This window comes from Prinia subflava, chromosome 14 (assembly GCF_021018805.1).
Source record: "Prinia subflava isolate CZ2003 ecotype Zambia chromosome 14, Cam_Psub_1.2, whole genome shotgun sequence".
Classification (NCBI taxonomy): Eukaryota; Metazoa; Chordata; class Aves; order Passeriformes; family Cisticolidae; genus Prinia; species Prinia subflava.
In genome coordinates, this window is record NC_086260.1 from 9,601,810 (window position 1) to 9,624,844 (window position 23,035).

The 23,035-nt window shown below is 45.5% G+C and overlaps 1 protein-coding gene across 5 annotated transcripts in view; it reads left to right on the plus strand.

The window, feature by feature from the left end:
• The window catches only part of GRIP2 (glutamate receptor interacting protein 2), a 260,411-nt gene that overhangs the window by 213,310 nt on the left and 24,066 nt on the right, over positions 1 to 23,035 (plus strand). For all 5 annotated transcript variants that reach the window (XR_010082283.1, XM_063411633.1, XM_063411635.1 and 2 more), the window contains exons 8-15: positions 612 to 759; positions 2,570 to 2,739; positions 6,463 to 6,588; positions 7,239 to 7,391; positions 7,613 to 7,799; positions 13,780 to 13,925; positions 14,549 to 14,629; positions 22,913 to 22,979. Coding sequence is in view for 4 of the 5 variants with exons in the window: in XM_063411633.1 (XP_063267703.1) it covers positions 612 to 759; positions 2,570 to 2,739; positions 6,463 to 6,588; positions 7,239 to 7,391; positions 7,613 to 7,799; positions 13,780 to 13,925; positions 14,549 to 14,629; positions 22,913 to 22,979 (1,078 nt within the window). In the remaining variant the exon portion in view is untranslated. The remainder of the gene's footprint in view (positions 1 to 611; positions 760 to 2,569; positions 2,740 to 6,462; positions 6,589 to 7,238; positions 7,392 to 7,612; positions 7,800 to 13,779; positions 13,926 to 14,548; positions 14,630 to 22,912; positions 22,980 to 23,035) is intronic.

Consider the following 23,035-nt stretch of genomic DNA (forward strand, 5'->3'; position numbering starts at 1 on the left):
TTTAAAAATGACTTGTCCCTGTATTGTCTGATGGGAGAGGAGGATGTTGTGAGCAGAGGGTTGGCAGTGCTGTGTCTCCTCCCACTGTCACACTGGAGGAGCTCAAACAAGGAGTTGAAGTGGTATTTTGAAGCTATTGCTGAAGCAAAGAGGAGCTGACAGTCTTCTCATCAGCCACAAGACGTCTGAGCACTTCAGAAAGTGGGATCCTGTATCCTTGTGCCTTTTCTTTTTGGTTTCTTTGGGGAAAAGCCAGTAACAGTGATTATGATCATCCTTTTTTGTGCTTGTAATACCATTGATGTGACTGTTGCAGAGCCTTTGAGCAATCTATTCCTCAATATTGCTGTTTAATCCGAAGTAAAGAGAGAGTTCTTTCTATGAGTGAATTGTTGTAATACTCTCCATTGTCATGTAGATTTTGTGCAGAGGCAGTTTTGCTTCTTGAGCGTTCTTCTTTGTTAAGTCACCATGTGACATGGACCATAGATGTCCAAGCTAAAGATTTGCTTCTTCGCAATGGTGCAAGTCAGCACCATTGGCCAACCCCTGCATTTAGAGATGGAAAAGGCTGTATGAGAAGTGCCTTCAGGTGTTCTCTTGTTTTGCAGATACTGTAGCAAATGCTTCTGGTCCTTTACTAGTTGAAATAGCAAAGACTCCAGGCTCTACGCTGGGAATCACACTGACCACAGCCATGCACCGGAACAAGCAGGTCATTGTCATCGACAAGATCAAGCCAGCCAGCGTGGTGGACAGGTACAGATCTCAACAGGCTGCTCCTAGCTCTGCTTTTCCTTTCTCTGCTGCTTTTTTGTCCCCTTGTTAGTTATAAAGCTATTCTTCCCAGTCTTGCCTTGAAATCTTCATGTCCACATGTTCTTAACACTGTGCTAAAAGTATCTGAGCCATCAGCAGTGGACAGTGCTCACTGGAAATGCAGGTAACTCAGTGCATGTGAAAGCTGAGCTTTAAAAACTTCAGGTCTGACTGCCCTGGAGCTATGAAATGGCTAAAGCCTATTATGGAAACTTCTGGCTGGACCCTTTTCCTGATGGACAAGGCAGGAAACCCTTTATGTGGGGATACACAGACAGGCTGCTGTGCAGCATGGGCTGTGTTCAGTTGTGAGCTGAGCTCCTGGCTCCTGGGATTTAACTACACTGCTGGGCGAGCCCTTAACTATCCAGACTGGCTATGAGGGAGCACTTTTACAAACTTAAAAAGTTTTTTGTCAAGTCACCAACAGCACTGACTCAAACATGCATGTGTTGGTTTTGCACAGCCTGGTTTTTGGTAGCAGGGGACCACAGAGGTGGCTTCTGTGGGAAGCTGCTGGAGGCTTCCAGCATGTCTGGCAGAGCCAATCCCTGATGGCTGCTGGCCAAAGCTGGGCCAATGAGAGGTGGTGGTAACGCCTCTGAGATAGCATAGTTAAGAAGAAAACCTAAATAAAGTGTCATGTGCAGTGTTAATTCCACCTAGAGAGGAGGAGGTGAGAACGTGAGGGAAACAAGGTGAAGACACCAAGGTCAGTGCAGAAAGAAGGGGAGGAGGTGCTCCAGGCACTGGAGCCAAGGTTCCTCTGCAGGCCGTGGTGAAGCAGCTGTGCCCTGCAGCCCCTGGGGATCCACAGGGAGGCAGAGATCCACCCACAGCCCCTGGGAATCCATAGGGAGGCAGAGATCCACCCACAGCCCGTGGGGATCCATGGAGGATGCAGAGATCCACCCACAGCCCGTGGGGGAGGTGCTCATGCCAGAGCAGGTGGATGCCTGGAGGAGGCTGTGATCCTGGTGAAAAGAGAGGTCCCCTGCTCCCAGGAGCAGCCTGTCCTTGGAGGGCTGCACCCCATGGAAGAGTGACCCACACCACATCAGTTTTGGGAGGACTCTTGTGCCCATGGGAGGGACTCACGTTTGCAGCAGTTTTGGGAGGACTGCTGCTCATGAGATTGGTACCATGTTGGAGAAGTTCACTGAGAACTGTGTCCCATGAGAGGAAACCCATGGCATAGCAGGGGAAGGACTCCTCTCCCTGTGCAGTGGAAGAAAACCTCAAGTGATGAACTGACCAAAACCCCCAGCCCCTGCCTGCCAGTCTAATCCCTCCCTGGGGGGGAGGAGGGACGGATTAGGGGAAGAAAAGGTATTTTAAGGGTTTATTTTACTTCTCATTATTCTCCTCTGATTTTGCTAGTAATAAACTCACTTGGTACCTTGAAGTTGAGCCTGTTTTGCTCTTGGAGTGTTTTTTCCTAGTCCTTAACTCATGAACCCTTTGTTTAATTTTTTTTTTCTCTCCTCTGCCCAGCTGTGGAAGGGGAGGGTGAGCGAGTGGCTGTCATGGGTGCCTGGTGTTGGGCCAGTGTCAAACCACAACAACCATCCTAGCTGGGTAATGCTTGAACTTGAGGTTCAAACCAGAATGAAAAAAAATTATATATGAAAAGAAATTACCAAGAATTTGAACACTAATTTGCAGTTAAATTCTGTGTATGTTCTCCATACTGCAAGGATGTGGATTTTGGCTGTGTGAGTATTTACCTCTCCTGCTGTTTCCTTTGCAGGTGTGGTGCATTGCACGTTGGTGACCACATTCTCTCCATTGATGGCACAAGCACAGAGCACTGCTCCTTATTAGAGGCAACTCAGCTGTTAGCTGCCACTTCTGAAAATGTCAAGCTGGAGATACTACCTGTTCACCAAAGCAGGCTGCCTTTGAAGCCTCCAGAAACAGGTGTGTCCTCTGTGCCTACACTGTTGGTCACCCTCAAAACTGTCTTTAGGACCCTACAAGGGGTTCTTACTTTTGAGTGCTGGCAACAGATTCCAAAGAGAGACATCTGTAGAGAGAAAAAATGGGTATTTTGATGAAATGCATGTGATTAGATGATGTTCTTCAAGGATGTGAATAGGAAAAAGAGGCAACATCTGAACATCTGTGCTTGAATAGGGAAATTGGAGATGGGAATCCCAGGGTTTTGCAGTGCTGAGTGCTGTGCAAGCCACTTCCTTAGTGCGTCAGATAAGAGAGTTGAATTGAGAGGGAGGAAAACAACCTTGCTGCTGGCAAATATATTTATTTCTAAGCTCAGTTTTTATTTGCTGATGCCTTGTAAGGCTTTGTAAAAGATGCGTTCTGTAGCTGGACAGGGTGCTGATGGGCTTCCAAAGCTGGAATGTAAGTGCTCATCTTTCAAACCAGCCTACTTGGGAGGCAGCGGTGTCTGGGCAGCCAGGGGTAGAGTGAATCCATCTGTTGCTGCTGGTTTCTACCACCCATACAAAAGAAATACCAAGGAAGTAAATTCTGGCTCCAGTAAGATCAAGCCCAAAATGCCTGTAAAATGTCATTAGGAATTCACCCTGGTGAGCATTTTTGTTACACACCTTTAGTTCGTCCCTCCGCATGAGAAGCTGTCTCAGACTCTCCTATAAATTTCGTTGTGACCATGGCCTCAGTATCTGTATATTTGCTATAGCTCTTGCCTACAGTTTTGCTACACTATGTACTGGCAGTCTTGTAATTCAGGTGTTTTGGGTTCTGTGGGTGACTGTTCAGTGCCAGTCCCTTTTTCCACCATTTTCAATCACTTATCTCTCAGAGACATGCATTTTAATAATATTGATGCACAGTAGACCTGGGCACATCTGCTCTTTCCACTCTCCTCTAGGGCAGTTTAGGGAAAGGAGGAAAATATCTTATGGTCTTCCTTAAACTGATACAGTGAAACCTAAAATCTAAAAAAATCTCCATGTCTAGAAATAATTTCCTTACATGTCCAGTCCAATTTGTGCAGAATTGAAGCAATTTAACGAAGTGAATGGATGACTTGACCTTTGTGCCCAAGAAAAAATGGAAAGCTATAATCCTTTTTCAATGGTTGTTAAAATGAAGTATTCTCCTCCTTCCATTAGTGCCCTGTTCCTAATCTTCTTGAGAATGTGTGCACTGAGCAGCTGCTCAGGAGAAGGTGGCTCTGTGGAAGGACAGCTCAATGGGATCAGAGCTGTTTACACAAACCCCCATACACAGATCAGTTTTCTGTGGCACAAATACAGAATGCAAACTTGGGACAATGATTGCAACACTTGAGTATGAAAACTCAGGGATCTAACAGTTGTTTCCACTTTTGATTAAACTCTCTGACACATGAGGGATCATAGGGAAGGATGCTGTGCTGACTCCACAGGCTGCTCTTTCTGAGTTTAGCAGACAGGGATACTGAAGAAACATGGACCCTGCAAAAACAAACTGTTGTGGCCGGCAAGAGAGTGGAGCCCAGGGAAAGAATCAGGAGAGGATGTGATGCAGATTCATCCATGTTCAGCACTTGCATTACTGAGTCCGTTCAGCCTGTGCCTGCATGGTGTTTGTCATTATATTTTTAAAAAGTGGCTTCCTGTGCAATCAGCATCTGGTTGGAGGAAGTGTAGAGGGATCTGAAGCTGGATCAGGGGCCATGCAAAAATATGGCCTGATGCTAAAGCACAAACTAAAGCACAAGCTAAAGCATAAACTGAGTTGGCTTTCTCTGTGGTTCTGGGGACATTTGGAGAGTTTATGGGAGGATTATGCCCTGCTCACAGGATCCGTGGGGCAGATGGTGCCCAGGAGCAGTGCTGGGATGGATGGGTTTCCTCAGGCAGGGATGATGTGTGAAAGGTTGGGGAAGGCTCTTGTAGGAGTTTTTTCCCAGCATTGTCCAAAATGCCTTCTTTCCCCCAGTTTGCTGACAGTTGAGTTTCAAAGGAACATTTTTTCTGTTGTCAGATGTAAGCTAAGAATTAATATACAAACGGGAGAGTTTTAGTTTTTATAAGTGGATTAAATTATTTTGTATATATGCCCATAAGCTCTGCCCCTTATGTTCAAAGTATTTAATTTTATTAAGAACTTTTTGTCTAGATATAGCTAATTTGATTGTTGTTTTTAAAAACTGCCCAGCTCAAAATTTACGTTTGAAAATACACAAAATAGAAACCCCAGAGCTGGAAGGGTTTTTTTAAAAGCTTGATAGACTAAGTGCTAAACTCACTAAATGTTTAGCAAAGACTAAATATAATGACTATATTGTCAGGAAAATCTGACCTAAATGATTTAGTGCCTGTGATACACACACATAAAAAGGGATGTCTGCTATTCAGGGCACTAACAGATGACCTTTAGAGGAGATTTCTGGATGGGCTCAGTAAACAAAATAAGTCCCTCTCCCAGGTTTGCACCCTCAGAAGGTTCTGGTAGTGCCAGTGCTGCTGGCATTTCTGCCTGCTCAGAGGACCCAGAGGCAGGAGGAGATGTCATCTTGGGAAGGTGCTGGCCTGTCAGTGCCAGTGACTGCGAGGTTAAAAACCCTGGGATAATGTGTGGCTGTGATCATGCTCTGTTGTGGGATGCTCTCCATACTTAGCTGAATAAAAAAGCTTGAAATCGTGCTTATTAGCCAGAAGTTTCTCTTCAAAGAAGAGAAGTCCAGACAGATCCAGGCGCAGAGATTTGGGACAGAACACGTGGTACTGGGCAAAGGAAACCAAACTGACTTTGTACTGCCCAGGGGCAAAAGGAATGTCAGTGAGAACAGACAAGGGACATGTGCCTTGGGACTGTTTGAGGCACATCAGAAGAGACTTGTGGCTTTGTGACCTTGGTGTTGCAAAGCTGCAGTTCCTGGACAAGGGATTTCCAGATGGTGGATGTCACACTGCAACAGATTCTGCCAGGATATGTTGGGGTTAGGGTTGAAGTTATAGCAGTGGTGGGCCCCTGAACAGGCTTTGCCATGTTGATGCTATGCTTTCATTTGCTGTTTGCACAGCATTGGCATATTTCCTGTGCTGGTGGTCTCCTTAATTGTCTTTAAGCAGTGATGTATAAACCCCCTTTTGTTGTGGTGAGCTGGAGGTGGCTCTCTGTTACTCCTGTCTTTCATCCGTGTGTGCATTCCTGTGCCAGAGCAGTTGCTAAACAACCAAATGCTGAAGCCAAGCAAAGTGCTCACAGCAGTCCTTGGCAGGTGGGGAAGGCATTGAGCCTTGTCACAAGGAGGGCAGCTCTGGCAGCAAGGTGGGAAACAGCACAAGGAGCCTTCCCTGCTGCTGTAGGAGAGTGCTGATGGCCTCTGCAGGTAACTCATGGCTGGATGGAGCTTCTGCACATCACACAGCAGACTGCAAATGGTAATGATGTGTGCACTGCCAGCGTGGCTGAGTCAGGCCACTGGCACAGGATGCAGAGTTTTTTGTGGAAAGGGGTGGATTTCTGCCACTTTGCATCAAGTGTCATGAGGTTACATGGGGTTGTGTTTTTGCTGCTGATGCTTGACATGCTATAGTTGGGTCCTGACTTGTTCAGAGTCAATACAAGGCTCTTTTCTACAATCTCCTAGTTTATGGTTCTTACCTTTTCTTTCTCTCATTTCTCCTTCCTGTTTGTGATTTCTGCTCCCCTGGATGCCTTCAGTCAAGGTGCAGAAGAGTGACCACCATCACTGCTGGGACCCCTGTGTCAACTACTGTCACACGCACCACCCCGGACACTGCAAGACACCCACCTGGAACCAGACACCTGGGCAGGATTACTGCAAATGTAACCTCAGTGCATGGCATTGCCCTCATCCTGCCCGTGTTCATTCTTGTTGTACCCCTCCATTTCCTTAATATTCAGGTCCATGCTGTAGCTTGTCACTTGTTTCCTCCTCAGTCATCCAGTTCTGTTTCCACAGCCCTGAGTGTGCTGAGGTACAAAATCAGTATCTGCAGCCCAGCAGACACAGATCTGGTAACTGGGACAAGAGCAGTGCACTGGACTGACCCATGCACCCATCCTCTAACCCCCATTCCTGTGCCTGCTTTCATACAGCAAAAACGAGCTGCTGTGGGACAGGGAAGGGTGTCTCTGGTGTTCTGTAGGAATGTGATACCGCAACACATGCAGCTCAGCCCTAGTGCTGTACAGCTTGTTAACAGCAGGATTATGGCTACTTCAAAATGTCTAGATGCACTTCTTGTCAGGCGTGGGCTCTGTGCTGCCCCAGGTTTCTTGTCTTGTGGCGGTAAGATAGGGAAGAGGACACACTGGATTATGTCCAAACTGTGGGAAGCAAACATTCCTTGGGTCTTGAGCTGTGAAGCTGTAAAGGAGGAGCTGCTCCAAACCCATGAGGTGACACTGTTAGTGAGTGCACCCACTGCTGCAGCCCCCTGTGCACGTCCCTCACGTGCTCTGTGTTTCCCCAGCTCTGGTGGCTGCCAACTTCTCGTCTCCCACCATGAACGCGCAGGGATTCCCGTGCCAGAACTCCAACACGCTACCTCGCAGCTCCCACCCCATGAGCCCCCGCACCACCATGCTGAGGAGGAGACAGAAGAAGAAGGAGCACAAGAGCTCACGTAAGAGCAGTCTTGGGCGAGGCTGGGTTGGAGGGGGCACTCATACTTGTCTTGCTGTCCTTGTTGTCAACTGTTAGCCAGGGTAGAACCACTCGTCTCAGCACTGTCAGTGCCTCCCTCCTCTTTGGTCACTGTCCCCACCACCACCAGACTGAGGTCTATGCCCAGAATGTTATGTTGACCGTGGCTGCCCTGACCTTCTGCCTCTCTCCTCCTCTCAGTGTCACTGGCCTCCAGCACGGTGGGTCCTGGCGGGCAGATAGTCCACACGGAGACAACAGAGGTGGTCCTCAGGGGAGACCCTTTGAATGGCTTCGGACTTCAGCTCCAGGGAGGCATCTTTGCTACCGAAACTCTGTCTTCCCCACCTCTCGTCCGTTTTATCGAGCCTGACAGCCCGGCAGAGAGGTTAGAGACCTTGCCCTTGGATGCTGATGGTGCTGCTGCAGAACATTTCATGGTTTGGTTTGTTTTCTCTCCTCAGAGGCTCATTTAGATATTTACTATCATCCTTGTAATATCTCCCATTCTTCACTGGGCATGGTTTACTGTCACTGCCATTTCTGCACTCGTCGGCTGACCGCGGCCTCCCTCGCACCCCAGGTGAACGTCTTGGCACCAGGCTGCGGCCGGTCGGGGAGGAGGAGGAAGGGAGTGTGTGTCTGTGTGAGAGTGCCATTCCCATCCCCTTTTTTTGTTTTTTTAATTCCTCTTTGAAAGATAAATCATTTATGTAGGTGCAAAAAGGGAAAGGTCTAAATAAATGGCCTCTGCAAAATGTTTTCTGACTGATTTCATTGTAGCAGAGCCCAGCTATGTAAACTGGCCATAAAGACAAGGCTTTGAACCACAGAGATAGGGCTCTAGTTGAGGAGCAGGTAGGTGCTGCAGTTAATCCTTCCTGCTTTTGACTGCGTAGTACTGGGAAAAGTGCAGAAGGCAGGAACAGCATTAACTGCTCTCTATTATCCCTAAGGACACTGGGACCAGTGACTCCTCCAGTGGTGGAGCCTCAGCCCTGGAGCTCAGTTGCTCCCAATGCCCTTGCTGGATGGATTTAGAGTCTGCTTGAGTGCCTACAATGTAAAGCCTAAAGCTTTTGTTACTGAACAGGTCAAGTCCTAGCATGGCTTGATCTCTTGAGGGATTTAAAAGAGAGCTGATTTTGTTAGGCTAGAACTTACTGTCCCTGTGCTCATTTCTCTTCCCACCTGTGATTACCACTGTGGTCTGTCCAGCCTAAAAGTGCCAAAGGTGCAGCAACGTGGCAGTACTCAGTGCCTGCTGCAGAGCCTTTCTTGGAAGTCTCTGACAGCCCCATCAGCATGTGCTGAAGGTTTGGTGTCTCCAAGCCAGCCCAGAAAAAGAGCCTATGGGGGAGTTGTAGACTTGTATGGCAGAAAAAGTGTCTGCAAAATGAAAAGCAAGTCCTTGCTGTGCAGACCAGTCTCTGTGTTGTAGCCTCTCCAGTCAGCTGATGCAGAGGCAAGGTGGAACAGGAGTACCTGGTGCTTGTGTCCTTGGGAGGACAGTGACAAGGGGCTAAACAGGAAAAAGAGCTGTCTTGTTGCAGATTAGGAGAGATTTCACAAGCCTGTTATGCCTTTTGTTTGTTTGATTGTTTCCAAATATTTACAAAGGGTTTAAATATTAAGGTGATGGTGTTACAGGTTTTTTTATTCTCTGTTGTGGGTGAACTTGGCTCATGTTGCAAAGCACCAAACTCCTTTCATAAATCAGGCAGCAACAAAGCCTCCTGTCCCAGGGGATGAGAGAGATGTGCTGAAATCTGCCTGGCTTTGCTTTATCCTCTTGCCAAGTCTGGAGGAAAAGCAGTGACTGGTGGTGCAGCCTTGTCTGGCTCTGATGTGCCACCCTTGCTGCTCAATCTTGCACTACCCACCCAGCAGCATTCACACTCTTCTGGCTGCTGCTTCCTGGAGACTGGAAGCAATCCTCTCTGCATTTGCAGCCTGGATTTGATTTGGGATTAAATCTCTGCTGTGTATTTTGTTCTTTCCTAAACCATACTGCTCTTCCTGGCTGGCAGGAAAATGCTGTGTTTCCTCCCCATCTTGAAGAAATAAGTGCACTGCGTTTGCAGTGAAGTGAAAAAGACAGTTTTATGTTTTCATTTAACTTTTTGTTTCTTGCTATTTCACAGAGCTCTTTGCTCTGTCATTCAAGATAACCTTATTCCCTGCTCTTCAGAGGTTCTGCTGTAGCTGCAGCCCAAGACATTAGAGCCCTTTTCATCCCTTTTACCAGACTGAGCTCCCAGCTGAGGCTGAGCTGTGCTCTTTCTTGTGCTGTGGTTTTCGCTCTTTGCCAAAAAGGTGAGCTCTGGGGATACAGGGATCAGGTTTAGCAGCCTGGATCTGACCTGGATGTTCACATGCTCTGCAAAACCTGTGGATCTGAAAGTGCTGTTGTACAAGTGCATGATCCATACTGGCTTTGTCTGTCTGGATTGTTGTGGAGGAGCTGCCTCTGGGGTGCCCAGCAACTGTGAGTACTACCAGGGAGGAGCATGGCATCACCCTCTTTTCAGGGATGTTGGGCTGCCTGACATTTATTGTCTCCTTTGTGCTAGCTTTTGGCAAGTGGTTTGATGAAAAAAATCTCACCTGTCTGACTTGTGATTTGTTTTACTACAAATAGCCTCTAATAGACCTCCCTCCCCACCTGTTGTTTTGTTTCCAGGGTGCATGATGAAGCTTTTGGGTTTTGAATGAGACAGGGATTCAGCCCCTGTTATCAGCAGGGAAGGGGAAGAAGCATAACATCCCCTGTTGGCTGCCTTGAAGCACACAGCTTTTGTCCTTCCTTCCCCAGCTGTCATTGGCAGCAGAGGGAGAGTATCTGACTTCTCCATCCTGGTATCCAAAATCAATGCTTCCTGCTGAGCTGCATGTTTTCTAGCTCTGCTCAGACACATTTGTTTGATCATTGTGCTTCTGCCTTTCGGGTATGAATAGTTTGCAAAAGCAGAGTTTAGCAGCTGGCTGAAGCTGTCACCAGAGCTTTGACCCATTAGGGGCTGAGACCCACCCACCAATGTGCAGGCACAGATGTGCACACAAAGATGTGCTCGTCTGACCTGTGCAGGCTGGCTCAGGGGCATGTAAGGGCACAGTGGATGAGTGTCTGCATCCAGCAGTGTGGCCATGCAGCAGCTCCCCCCGCAGCTGCAGTGACCACGCAGATGTGGATGATGCTGAGTGAGCTCTGCAGTGTATATCCTGCCCAAGGCTTGAATATGTGCTGCTCTGTATCAAGCAAGACACCTCTGCTGCTCTGCTGCTGTCTTTAAGCCCAAGGAATGAGTCATGGAAAAATGCAAATCTGTTCTACCCCAGGGAGATATTCCCATCATGGACTCTGACACATCTCTAGGGCTGTCTTTCACTCCAGGAGATGCCTGTACTCCTTTCTGATTTTAACAGACTTCTGCTCCCATACTCTGAAAGCACTTTTTAGGTGCTGATGTTACCCTGAGAATCTCTGATACAAATGCCTTCTCTTTGGAAGAACTGTCTGAAGATTCTTGTAGGATCCCATGGCAGAGCCAAGGAGAGCTCTGCAGGGTGCTTGGCTCCCCAGGCTCCCCTCCCAGTGCAAAGGCACATAACAACTGGAAATGGATGTCTCTGGAATGATTTTGAAGGGTTAACAAGACATGTCAGGCCTCCTTGTACTTGGTAGGGGAAGGTAGCCAGAAGGCTGGCATCACACCACAAACTTTAACAAACTTGCAAGATTAAACAACTGTGATTAAACAACCAGGGATTAAACAACTGTGATTGACCAAGGCTAATAATAAAAGAAATAAAATACCTAACAGAGCTGTTGGCTGTAAAAGACTCAGGCAAATGCACCTTGAGTGAAGAAACACATGAAACGGCTGTTTTGGGAGAAGGCATCTCTGGTGGGAAAGGTGGCAAAAGTTTGCTTTGATGCAGTGTAAAGGTATCCTGTGAGCTCCCTGCCCTTGTGGCTGAGACAGTGTGCACAAAGTGGATTGTGTCCCAGTGTTACCTTCAAGATGACAGTGATGTCTGAGTAAGGCAGCTGTTGGTCTCTCCTTTGCAAAAGGTGCTCTTTTTGGTAGACATACCAAGGTAGTCATAGCAAGAGACCTCGTGGTGACAGAGGAGTCATCACTGTTTTACTTGGTGCCATTTTTGTATTTATAAGCTGATCTTTCTAAGTGTGTCTATATGGCTGCATAGCCACAAGTCCAGTAAAGGACTGTAATTAAACTTGATGTAATTTGTTCGCAAGGGTGGGTTCATTTATACATCATGGAGTTGTCTTTCCTAATCCAAGTCTCCTTGAACAAACAGCTCTGAATTTGCATCTCGTAAAGTAGCCAGTATTTTTCCATGGATGGCATTAACTCAGGCAGAAGTGTGAAGATACCTTCCTACCAGTAAAATAACCTCCCTGGGCCCTCTCCACTCTTGTTCATATCTCAGCTTTTGGTGAGCCACTGGCACAAGATGTTGTGCTTGCTCATTCTTCTTGAATTCAGATATGTGTACTTTTTCTTGATAACTCGGCCTTTCATATACGTCCTGTTGTTTGGATGTGAATAATACAGCCAAGTGTCTGTTGCCTTTGATGCCTTTGTGTGCCTGGAAGCTGTGGTGCTGTTTTCTTACAACTGAACTGGATGTGAGTGATGAAGTGTGACTGGAAGGTTTAGTAAAAAACAAGCTGTCTTCTGTGAGGTATCTGTGAAAAAAAGGGGAAGACAAAGATGTGTTTGATCATTTAACAGGAAGGGAATAAAACTTCTCTGGAGAAGGCTTAAAACAGGATAACTAATGTTTTCTGGAAAATCTTTGTGGTAAAATAACTCCACACTTTGAGGCGAACCTTATACTTGATGCCATAATCCTAAACTTCTTTTGAGACCACTCTGTAGCTTAGTGATGGGTGAAGAGTGGTTTCCCAAGCTCTGGTCTCATGGATAGCCAGGTGATAAATGGAAAGTCTAAAAAGATGTAGTTAAAGTGAGCAACTGATAGAGGAGAAGGAAAATGAGCAATTTCCCATGGTTGCAGGGAACACTGCAGTCTTGTTTTTGTAGAGCCATGGGCCAGCCCAGGTGGGAACGGGCTGAGATAATGTGGGAGATAACTTGGAGGATCGCCTTGCTGGTGTTGCAGTATATGTAAAAAAAAAGGGAGTGTGGGTGGATACTGAATGTAGGAATGTATGAAAAACACCTTGCTTATAAAGGCAGAAGGGTCCCAAGAGACAAACTGTGCTGTAGCAGTACATCTCCAATGTGTCCTTGCCATCATGTTCTCCTTCCAAAGTAAAAATCCTGCTCATCTCTGTTCCTGGAGAAAGTGGGTCTAAACCAAGAGCTCCAAAGGGTCAGCTGGAGTTATATCGTCAGGCCATCCCACTGGAATAATATTGGCCTTTCAAGGCAGTTAAACAGAATCATTGTACATTTGGCTTCCAGAAATGCAATTAGAAGGGATAAATGATTATCTAATTTGCTGAGACATTTCGGTGAATTTATTGGATTGTAGCTTCAGTATTGGCCATGAACTAAGCAGAGGAATCTGTGCAATTTTCAATGCCATTAGTTTGTGTTCCAAAGGGTGCACATGCAAGTGCATGGGAAGAGCTGTTTGTGGTTAGATTGGGAAGTAAGTCACATTCCCTTGTGTTGATCATTCTCATCTCTCAGGCACGGTGTTGATTTTTAGAAAGGTGAGGTATCACCGCAAGGCCTACCAGAAATGAGACTGGGGAGACAGATCTGGGTGGACAGAGCATGCAGGGCAGAAGACTTGCCCCTTAGTTTATTTCTCTATTATATACCTATAGCAAGGTGACCATGGATTGGAGGGTGGTATCCCCACCTCTCAACCACATTGGCCAAGGAGGCTGTCATTCAACTTCCCCTTCTCCTTGAGAAGGAATTCATAACAAGGGCAGTATTTACAAAACATGGTCCTGTGTTTACATTCACGAGCGTGAGAAGTTGCACACTTCTCCTTTAATATGAACGCTCAGCAAACCAGGAAAATTCATGGCAACAGTGAGGGTTACTTTTTTTCCCCTTGGTTGTTGCAAAAAATAGACCAGAAATGGTTATTATGAAGCAAAGTATGTTTGAACTTTAGAAACCCACGAAGGTTTGCTTCCTTGTGCCCTTCCAGGGACACTGGGACGGGCACAGAAAAATGAATTATTTTCTCTTTTGGGCCACTTCTGCAGAACATGTCAGTACTTTGTGTGTCTTGTAACAAATTTGCCTGGCAAAAGTAACTCATGGCTGGTTGTGGGATTGTTTTTTTTCCTCCTTTCCTGTTTTTCCTTGTCTCCTCGTTCCCGTTCCCTCTTTTCCCACTGTGAACTGCAGGTGTGGACTGCTGCAAGTGGGGGACAGAGTCCTTTCCATCAACGGCATCGCCACGGAGGACGGCACCATGGAGGAGGCCAACCAGCTGCTGCGGGACGCGGCGCTCACCAACAAAGTGGTGCTGGAGGTTGAATTTGATGTGGCAGGTACATTCCCAGAGGAACTGCTGCTCCTCTCTGCCCATGGGACTCTGCCAGTGCCTTTGCTAACCCATAGGAGGGAGTGTATTCACAAGGCTCAGAGGGAAGGGTGAGAAACCCTGTGAGGACTGGCTCCATTTCTTGTTCTCTAATGTGCACTGAGGTGGAGGGTTCTTCTGATCCTTTCATAAATGTTCTGTGCTCATTGCTTGGCTGAGATAAGCCTAAGGAGTAGATGAAAAGGACACACTTTAAATATTTGCCCAATAATAGGAATAATATTTATATTCATTTATGGCCTCGAAGCCAGGAGGGAGCCAAAGCTGTAGGCTAGGGGTAAAGTGCACCTTTGTATTAAAAAAGAACTTTTCTTTCCTTTTACATTGACAGAGCTGCTTCAGTCTTGAAATACAGTGTGATGTGAGCACTTAACTTGATGTTCAGAGCATGTATTTTTAATGAGAATCCAAATTTCAAGCTGAAGTCCACAGGGCCTCAGATAACCTTATTTGAACCAATAAAGCAGTGCTTTATGGGCTTGTTTTCTTGGTTCCAAAGAAACCATACATGCAACTGAAAACTCTCTTTTTTCTCCTTTTTTCCTTTTTTGTTTGTTTTTTGCTTTATAGAGTCTGTCATACCCAGCAGCGGCACTTTCCACGTTAAATTGCCCAAGAAAAGAGGTGTAGAGCTTGGAATTACAATCAGCTGTAAGTATTGCTCAGACTTGCAGTAGCAGTTGCAAGAGCCTCTGCTTTCCACACAGGCATTTTAGAGGACTCAGCGGAGAGAGATAAGATCATGTGGGGTTTCTATAGCACTCCGGTGCTCGTGATTTATCCCAGAATGAATCAGATGTGGTTCCTGCCTCCATGAGCTGGCAGCCGCAGAGAAAAGCAGCTGCATGAAGAGTTGGGACAAAGGATGTGTCTCAACTGATCACTTGATCTGTGGTGCAGAGGAATATTATATTATATTATTAGTAATATTTTTTTTTATTTCCTTGATCACACTTGTATTATGTTCTTTTTAAAAAGAATTGCCTGAGTCTGGTGAGACCTTTGTAAAAAGAGGTGGAGGGAGAAGAGCAAGTAAGAGGTGAATGCCACAGCTTGAAGGGTAGAGAGGGGAAACTGCCAAGAGGAGGAGCATGAAGAGGGTGGTGGGTCTTGAAGGCATGAAGAGACAAAGGAAGGCAGTTTAAATTCCAGGGTTTGCCAGGAATTGTTTCATTGACAAACTCAAGCCATGCAGAAGGAAAGGCATGTGCCAGGACTTGGTGTGCACTGAGAGAAGAGAACATAAACCTTTTCCCTTCTTTTCTCTCTTCTCTGCTCACTCTTGATTAATTATTAATCTCTTTTTCTCTTCTGAGCATAATTTTTCATTTAAAGATCTTTTGGCCTCTTTGGAGAGGATGCTGTAGGGGGAAGATACAGGCAGATCCATCCCAAATTTCTGGCTAACCTGGGGTCTTGTTACGCTTTGTGTCAGTGAATTTTTCCTGTATGGCAAACATATGCAGGTCTTGGATCACTCATCCCTCTTTCACTTCGAGGTAAAGTGAATTGAATCATCTCAGGATTGCTGTGCCCAGAGACTGCCACCACCTCTGATCTGAAACAGAGCAGCTTGGGAGGCTGCAATAATGGGATCTCTTGTCTAAGCCCTCAGGAGCATGGACCCAGCTGTGTCTGGGGAATGAAGTGGCAAGGGACACTTGAAAACTAGGTTTCATTAAAAAGGATAAGCTGTGGTAATTACTTCTTGACATTTACAGCATTAGTTAGAGAGTTAATTGAAGCTGTTCTGGTCTAAGTGGGATGATTCTAAGGAGTGACTGGAACATTGACAGGATGATGCCTTTGCACCTTGTGATATTTCTTCTCCCTCTTCTCAGCTTCCCCTATTTGTGCAACAAGGACAATCCTGAGAGATAACAGCACAGTATTTAACATTTGGCTTGGTAGCAGTTACTGTCTGAAGACATCAAAGTGCTTTCTGAAAGCAGCAGGCTGTCTAAAATGTCATTTCACTAGCAGTGAGCAGTGCACAGTGCAGGCTGTGCTGGGTTCCAACCTGCTGCCCTGACACTCCCTTGGCAATCCAGCCTCAGGGAGCAACCTCGAATAATGGATCTGGTAGCAAAAACTGGCTTGAGCAAGGCCCTATTAAGATTCAGAGTTTAGTTGGTGTCTGAGGCTAGAGAGTAAAATGAACCTGGGAGCTGCTGGCAAGAACATAAGTTTTTATTTGTGAAGTCTTATTTGAACAGGATCTGCTTCAGATGAGCATTTACACTTCAAGCATATTTTTATGTTAGAAAGGTTTTCATTTCAAATTTGTTAAAAAAAGTGATTTCACACACTTTTTTGAAATCACTGCTAATAGAAAGAAACTGACCCCTGGGTTTTAAATAGATGCCCACTATCCAACTACAAAGCAGCTTTTTAACACTATAATTGATTTGATCTTTTTGATTGCTGAACATGTTTGTAGGATATTTTTTAAGTACTGCACATGCATAAACCTAAAATATATTGCAGTTGATTCCTGAGTCAAAGCTAAAATTACATTTGCAAATGGAGAAAAAGGCACCTAGAAAATGCAGTGGCAAGGATGAAATTCAAGCTTAATCCTAATTTTGTTTTCATATATTAGTCTATATAAACCTATGTCCACATCATCCTTAGCAAATTAGATCATCATTTTTTCACTTTGGCTCTGACCAGGCAAATAAATATACCGGGTTCAAACATTAAAACCAAAGCAAGCAGCCTTATGTTAAGTACTTCCTGCAGAGGCATGATGTGCATGCAGGAGTGTGATGAAAGCAGCAAAATAAGAGGTAAAAATAACTCTTCTCTGTTTTGCTCAGTTCCTTTCCTCTCAGTTCTGCTGACTTGAGTGCTTGTGCAGATCTAGAAACAGCTTTTACAGCTTTCCTTCTGATATGGAAAAGTACATAACTACTGCTTTAAAGGAGGGGACTTGGTTTACTGGCCTCTTGCACTGGATTCCTGTTCCCTACTCTGTAAAACTGGAGCAGCTTAAGAGATGACAAGGTGAAGGGGTCATTAGAAGACCCACTGCACTGTTGTGGCCACAGAATTTGGTTTATTCATGAACTTTATAGTCTAGCTACACTACAGTTGTAAGATGAGTTGCTTTCATTGAGTTATACCTCTTGGCTTCATCTGGCTTCTCTGTAGTTAATTCCTCTGCCTAGGAAGGTTTCTCTCCACCTGGGCAGAAGGTGTTCCAACCTCATCAGAGGAGCACTACAGAAGTAAATGTGATCAAAGTCTTGCTGTGCTGTGGCTCTCAGAGTTAACTGGGAGATGGACAAGTAAAGGGTGAAGGGAGAGCAGGATTCTTGATGGATGCATTGGAAGAATCCATGTAATGGAGCTGGCTGCAGGAGGAACCATAAATCTGCTGGAAATGCTCATGAAAGGGCTGAAAACCCAGGAGATTTGTGTATGAGGAGGGCAGATGCTTCTGGTTCTGGGATGAACATACAGGGAGGGGCTGTACCTGCTCCTGGTGAGGGGCAGAGGTTTGCTGAGGGCATTTAATCTTCTCAGAGATCTCAGGGTTTTCCAGAAAGAGAAGGCTTGGGCTGGATGGGTCTCCAATTGTGGTCTGAGAGCACGGATGGGTTTCTTCCTCCTGCTCAAACACAGTGTGGCAAAGGGACACAGCAAATCAAGATGCATGGTGGAAATACGTGCATATAGCACTATTTCCCTTTCCATTCCCAAAAGGATGAGTACAAAATCCAAGGGGTGAGCCTCTCACTGACACTGCTTTGTACTCCTGAGGGAGCTCTATGCCTTCACGCCTCATTTCAGTCTCCTCCATGTGCTATATGAAAAACACTAAATCTGCCATGTGTGTGCTGCTCCATGCGCTTTGTGCAGGGCTGAAGGAACATGAAGACAGCTAAACTCTCATTTTCTCCATAGTCCAGTACTTCAGCCTCTGTCCCAGAGAGAAGGGTATTTGCTTGTAGAGCAGCTACTGTGGCTGAAGAGCAGAGCATGGGCCTTTCTGCACCAATGGCTCTGAACTTGCCTGTTTGCAGCAACCTCTGAGGCTCTGGATGGTGAGGATGCAAATACAGGGAAACTGAGAGATTTGACACAGGGATGTGAAGATTTGACCCTTGTTAGCCTGAACTACCCATCTCCATTAGCAGAACACATGCCTCAAATGCTCTGATCTTGCTGGCTGCATCAGTTCTAATGATGCAGTTATGCCTTTGTAGGTTTTCTGTAAATCTCTTACAAATTAAAATCTCTAGCAGTGAGAAGCTAATAGTCACGTATTCTTGTATGTTCAAAACCTTACCTCTTAAAATCAGATATAGATTTGTTATTACCCTCTGGAAAATGATAGTTGGTTACATAAAAGATTTCCTTTTGTATTGAGAGTTTATTTTTTTTCTGTCTCAAATATCCTCTCCAAGGGCTGGTTGTGACATTCACTGTAGGGTAGAGGTGTGTTGATGTTGCTGTTTAAAGGGATACTGAAATTGTCATTAATTTTAGATATGCATTAATGCTTTATATAGCTTGTTTATCAAATTACCTTTATATATCTTAGCAAATCAATTCCTGTGCCCTTGGTGTGAAGTACTACAGATAAGGAGTAGGCAGTATATCTGCTTGCAGGTGATAAAACCGGAATTTGGGTAGATAGATAACTTTGATTAAGTTGCTTAAGCAGTGTAATCACTGTCCTAGTGAGAATATGGATCTCTGAACCAAGCAAATCTAGTTTTACTGGCTCTGTATTAGCCTGTGCCCTGCCACCAGCCCAGCAGAGCATATCTGCAGGTGGGACAAGCTCAGCAGCCACCTGTCCTACCCCCTCACTCACACTACAGCTCTGGTGCTTTTATCCTGGTGGGATATCCTGATCTGGTTTTGTGAACTGGAGATTGTGAAAGGAAAAGGATCTGCTGGAGGCACTGATAATTTATGCACCTGCTGCTAAATTTAATGAATGATAGCGGAAAAAGTTGGGTACTGAGGATTTGATTTTCACAGCTGCTCTTTGAAATCAATTCTGATTCACTGTTTTTCCTCTTCTCATTCCTTAGCTATCCTGAGATTATTTGGTTTCTGATTTTGTTATTTCCAATTTAAAATGGCTTCTTATTTAAATACATTCTTATGGCATTGTTACAACTTCTTTAATTACCCATTGGCAGTGTTGCTTTGGCTTGGTCAATAATAAAGGACATTTTTAATGAGTTGATGCTTGTGAAATATGTGCTGATGCTCTTTGGAGAGGAATAATTTACCAGTACAAGTCGTTATGCATTCTGTTAAAAACACAAACTGGACACGTGTTCCTGGGCTCATCATCCATCACAGCGTAAACACTGAGTGAGCCACAGTCCCAGCAGAGAGACTGAAAGCAATTTATAAAAAGTAAATAACAGTATTGATCAATTCACCTTTTTATCACTGCCCTGTCACCACTGCCAAGCAGTGTTCTAATTTTGAGTTTCTTCCCCACCACATGCTTCTACTTTCACCAGCTGTTGATTTATGGAACCCTCTCTGGGCCACTGGAGCAGATTTAAACTGTCTTTTGCACTGGTAAATCCACCAAAAATACAAATGTGTCTGAAAAAGGGTCTGTTTCCACCTGAAGTGGCTTGCCCTGGCGGATGGAGGCTACAGCCAGGATGCCTGCTGAGAGTGAGCATGGGTTTCTGCACACCAGCTCCTGCCTCCACCTCTTCCCTTGATTTCTTTTGCTGTCATCTCCATTTCACACACAGGAAAGTAAAACCCAGAGGCAAGGCTGTGTCCAAACTGTCTTCCTGCAGCAGAGTTCCCAAGACAGTGTCTTTTAAAGAGAAATAACCACATTAACAGCAGAAATTAATGGATAAGGAGGCTTTACTCATCTGGCAAATGTCTTAATGCCAAAGATCACAGCCCTAATATCATAGTTTAGGCTGGTGCTGTTTTAATTGCAGGCAAATTGGAAATTGTCTGTTGAAAATCTCACCAGGGGTTCATGTAGCTAATGGCTCTGACCTCTACTGAGCTACTCCTTCAGTGAAATTGCAGCTCTCTCACCATCAGACAGGCAGCTGTTGCACAGAAGAACATTGTCACCCTGTGTGAATGGCCCAGGATGGTTAAAAATGTGAGTCTCAGGGGTGCAGAGGGCAACCTGATCCCAGCACACAGGCAGGAAGCCCATCTGGACACTCTGCTGGGGTGCCAGGAAGGGCTTTGGGATGCCAAAGGTTAATTAATGGAGTCAGGTTTATAGAATGAACAGCAAGCCTCTGTTCTGTGCTGTGAGATTTCATTATCTTAACCTTGTATCTTATGCCTCTTGAGAGAACATGGTTATTCATTAAGTCTCTCTAACTTACCCTTCAGATTTGATGGTTTTATAAAGCCTTTGCATTTTACATTAAGTAATTATGTAATGTGATGATCCCCCATCCCTGGAAGTGTTCAAGGACAGGTTGGGTGGGGCTTCAAGCAACCTGGTCTAGTGAAAGGTGTCCCTGTTCCATGAGTGGAACTAGATGATCTTTAAGGTCCCTTCCAATCCAATGATGATTCTGTGATGAATATTTAGAACATTTTAAGTTTACAAAGGCTGCCATTTATTAAAGTTTGAGTTCTCTGTTGGTAGGAACAGTTGTATGCAGTTGTATATGGCTCTTCCTTTTAACTCAGATCTCAAGAAAATATGTTCTGAGAGCAAAACTTCTAAAAAAGCCTGCAAACAAAACCCAGAATGATTTTTCCTTAAAATTCTCTAATGGATAAAGCACTTGGTTCTTTACCCTTGCTTCTGTCATGGGAAGCTTGTGCTGTGTTGAGTGCTGACACCGACTGTAGAGCTTCAGAGGGACAAGGTCTCGTTCTCTGTTCAGAGACTGACTGGGTGCCCCCGCGTGTCACAGGACTTGCACGGCAGATGCTGAGAAAACCATAAATTCTGAAGAGCTTGAGGCATGTTGTTGTCTATACTTGCTTGCTTGCTTGCCTGCCTTTTTTTTTTCTTTTCCCTCCCTCTTTGGTTTCTTGATGTTCATGGTCTCCAGACATGTTCAGCTGTGGCTTGGTCAAGTTAGAGATGGCCATCCCAGCCCACCACAGGACAGGTTAGGATCCTCCCTAACCCCTTTCTGTCACATTACCTCTGCTTTGAAACTAGTAAACAAACCTTGCAGTGAAAAGTATTTCTGGTAACCTGGATTGTTTTGACAGAACCAGGCTAGGGAGTGATTAAACATGCAGCAGTGCCACCTGACCCAGGGCTAGGGGTGTGCTCACAGGGTCTCCCCTCACTGCTGCCTGGACACCACTCTGTACACCTCTGTCAGCAGCAACTCTGTGTCCTATACTGAAAAGGAGAGCCACAGTAATAATTGTCAGTGATACATCTCAATCCCTGTGCTGTCAGTCCATGGTGTTTGGCCTTCTTAGTCAGTGTGGGGATTTCTGCATGGTTTTTGCCTGAACCCCACCCTTATTCCCACTGCTCAGTTCTGCCCAGTGCCTGTCCTGTCTTCAGTCTGGTCCCTGCTGTGGACAGGTTGAATATAGGGACAAGCCCTCTGTGAATCTCCACAACACATCCCCCTCCCTTAGATCTGCAGACAGAAGCAAAACGTGAGTGTCCAGTCCAAAACTGTCTGGTACCAGGCTCCAGTAAGACACAGGGAAAAGAATTCCTCCAGGCTCTGTACCATTCAGCAGTCACATTGCTGTGACTATTATAAAATCTGCTCTTTGCTGTCTGACCTCACCGTGGTTCTCAGCACTGCCACAACTGAGATTGGCTGACTTTTCGCTCTCTTTAGTACAGAAGGTTTGGTTATTTTTGGGAGAGGGTATCCTTAAGGGTGTTGGGTTAGACATATGTTTTTAAATCTCATAAATGGATGTAAACAGAAAAATCTAGAGCAGAGAAGCTGGTAAACACTCATTATGTCTGACTCTGGGTGCTCTCTAACTGCTGTTTAGGCAGGTGGATCTCTGTGTATTTGGTGCCACGTGCCTCACAGATATTTTAATCTCTGCCCTGCACCTAATATGTTCAGAGGCTGTGAGTTTCTTTCTTCCCACGCAGTTTTTGTGAGAAGCTGAGAAGCTCTGTCAACTTTAAGTGAGGCAATGCAATTCCCATAGCAAGGCAGGAGGGAAGGATGCAGGGCGGAATGGATGCTCTTTCTTGGTGTATGTTTGGCATGTGGTTGACAAGGAGGTCAGGAGGAGTTTGAGTCATAAATATCTCTTGGGTATCTCAGGAGAGCAGCAGGTCTTGCAGACAAGTTTGAAAATGTAAATGCTCCCAGAGATGTGTACATACATCTCGTGGGCTGAAAAGTTATCAGGGTCAGCCAGGAGATAAGAGTTGGAAACCACCCATCCCTTCCAGCTCCAGTACAAACCACCCCTGATTAATCTGGTTGTACAATTAAGTGCCCTAGAGAGCTGAAACAGCTGGAAAACTGTACTCTTTCCCTGGGTTATTTTCCACCTGGAAAATTTCACAGCCCACTTTACTTGAAGGACATGGAAATGCTGGTATGGAGCATGGGGCTGAGCTCTCCAGGCAGCAGTGCTAATTCTGACTGCAGCCACAGCCTTTGGCTCCCTTGTCTTGTGTGTGAGGGGTGGTGAGGGGTGTTCCACAGTGCTGGGATTGGCAATGCCACCTCTTGCTGCTGGAAGCCTCTTGCTGCTGGACACCACACGTCCTCTCCTTCAGGAGTCCAAAGAAAATTAACCTGGGCAAACGGACAAGCTTTTTAGGGATTTATGGTTTTTTTCTTTCTTTCTTTCTGGAGAGGCTTCCAGAGCTCAACTGTGAAGCATCATTTTGTGACAGGAATATAAATCCCTTTTCCTTATGGCTGCTTCTCCCCATTAACCATCCACCATCCCCCTCCTGGACAGCAAACTCAACACCAGGCTTTGTACTATGTGTCTCTTTTGCAGCTGCAAGCAGAAAACTTGGGGATCCTTTGATCATCTCTGACATCAAGAAGGGGAGTGTAGCACACAGGTGAGTGCAGGATTTTCCATCTGTCAAACCCACTGCAAAATGGTCCTCCATGATAG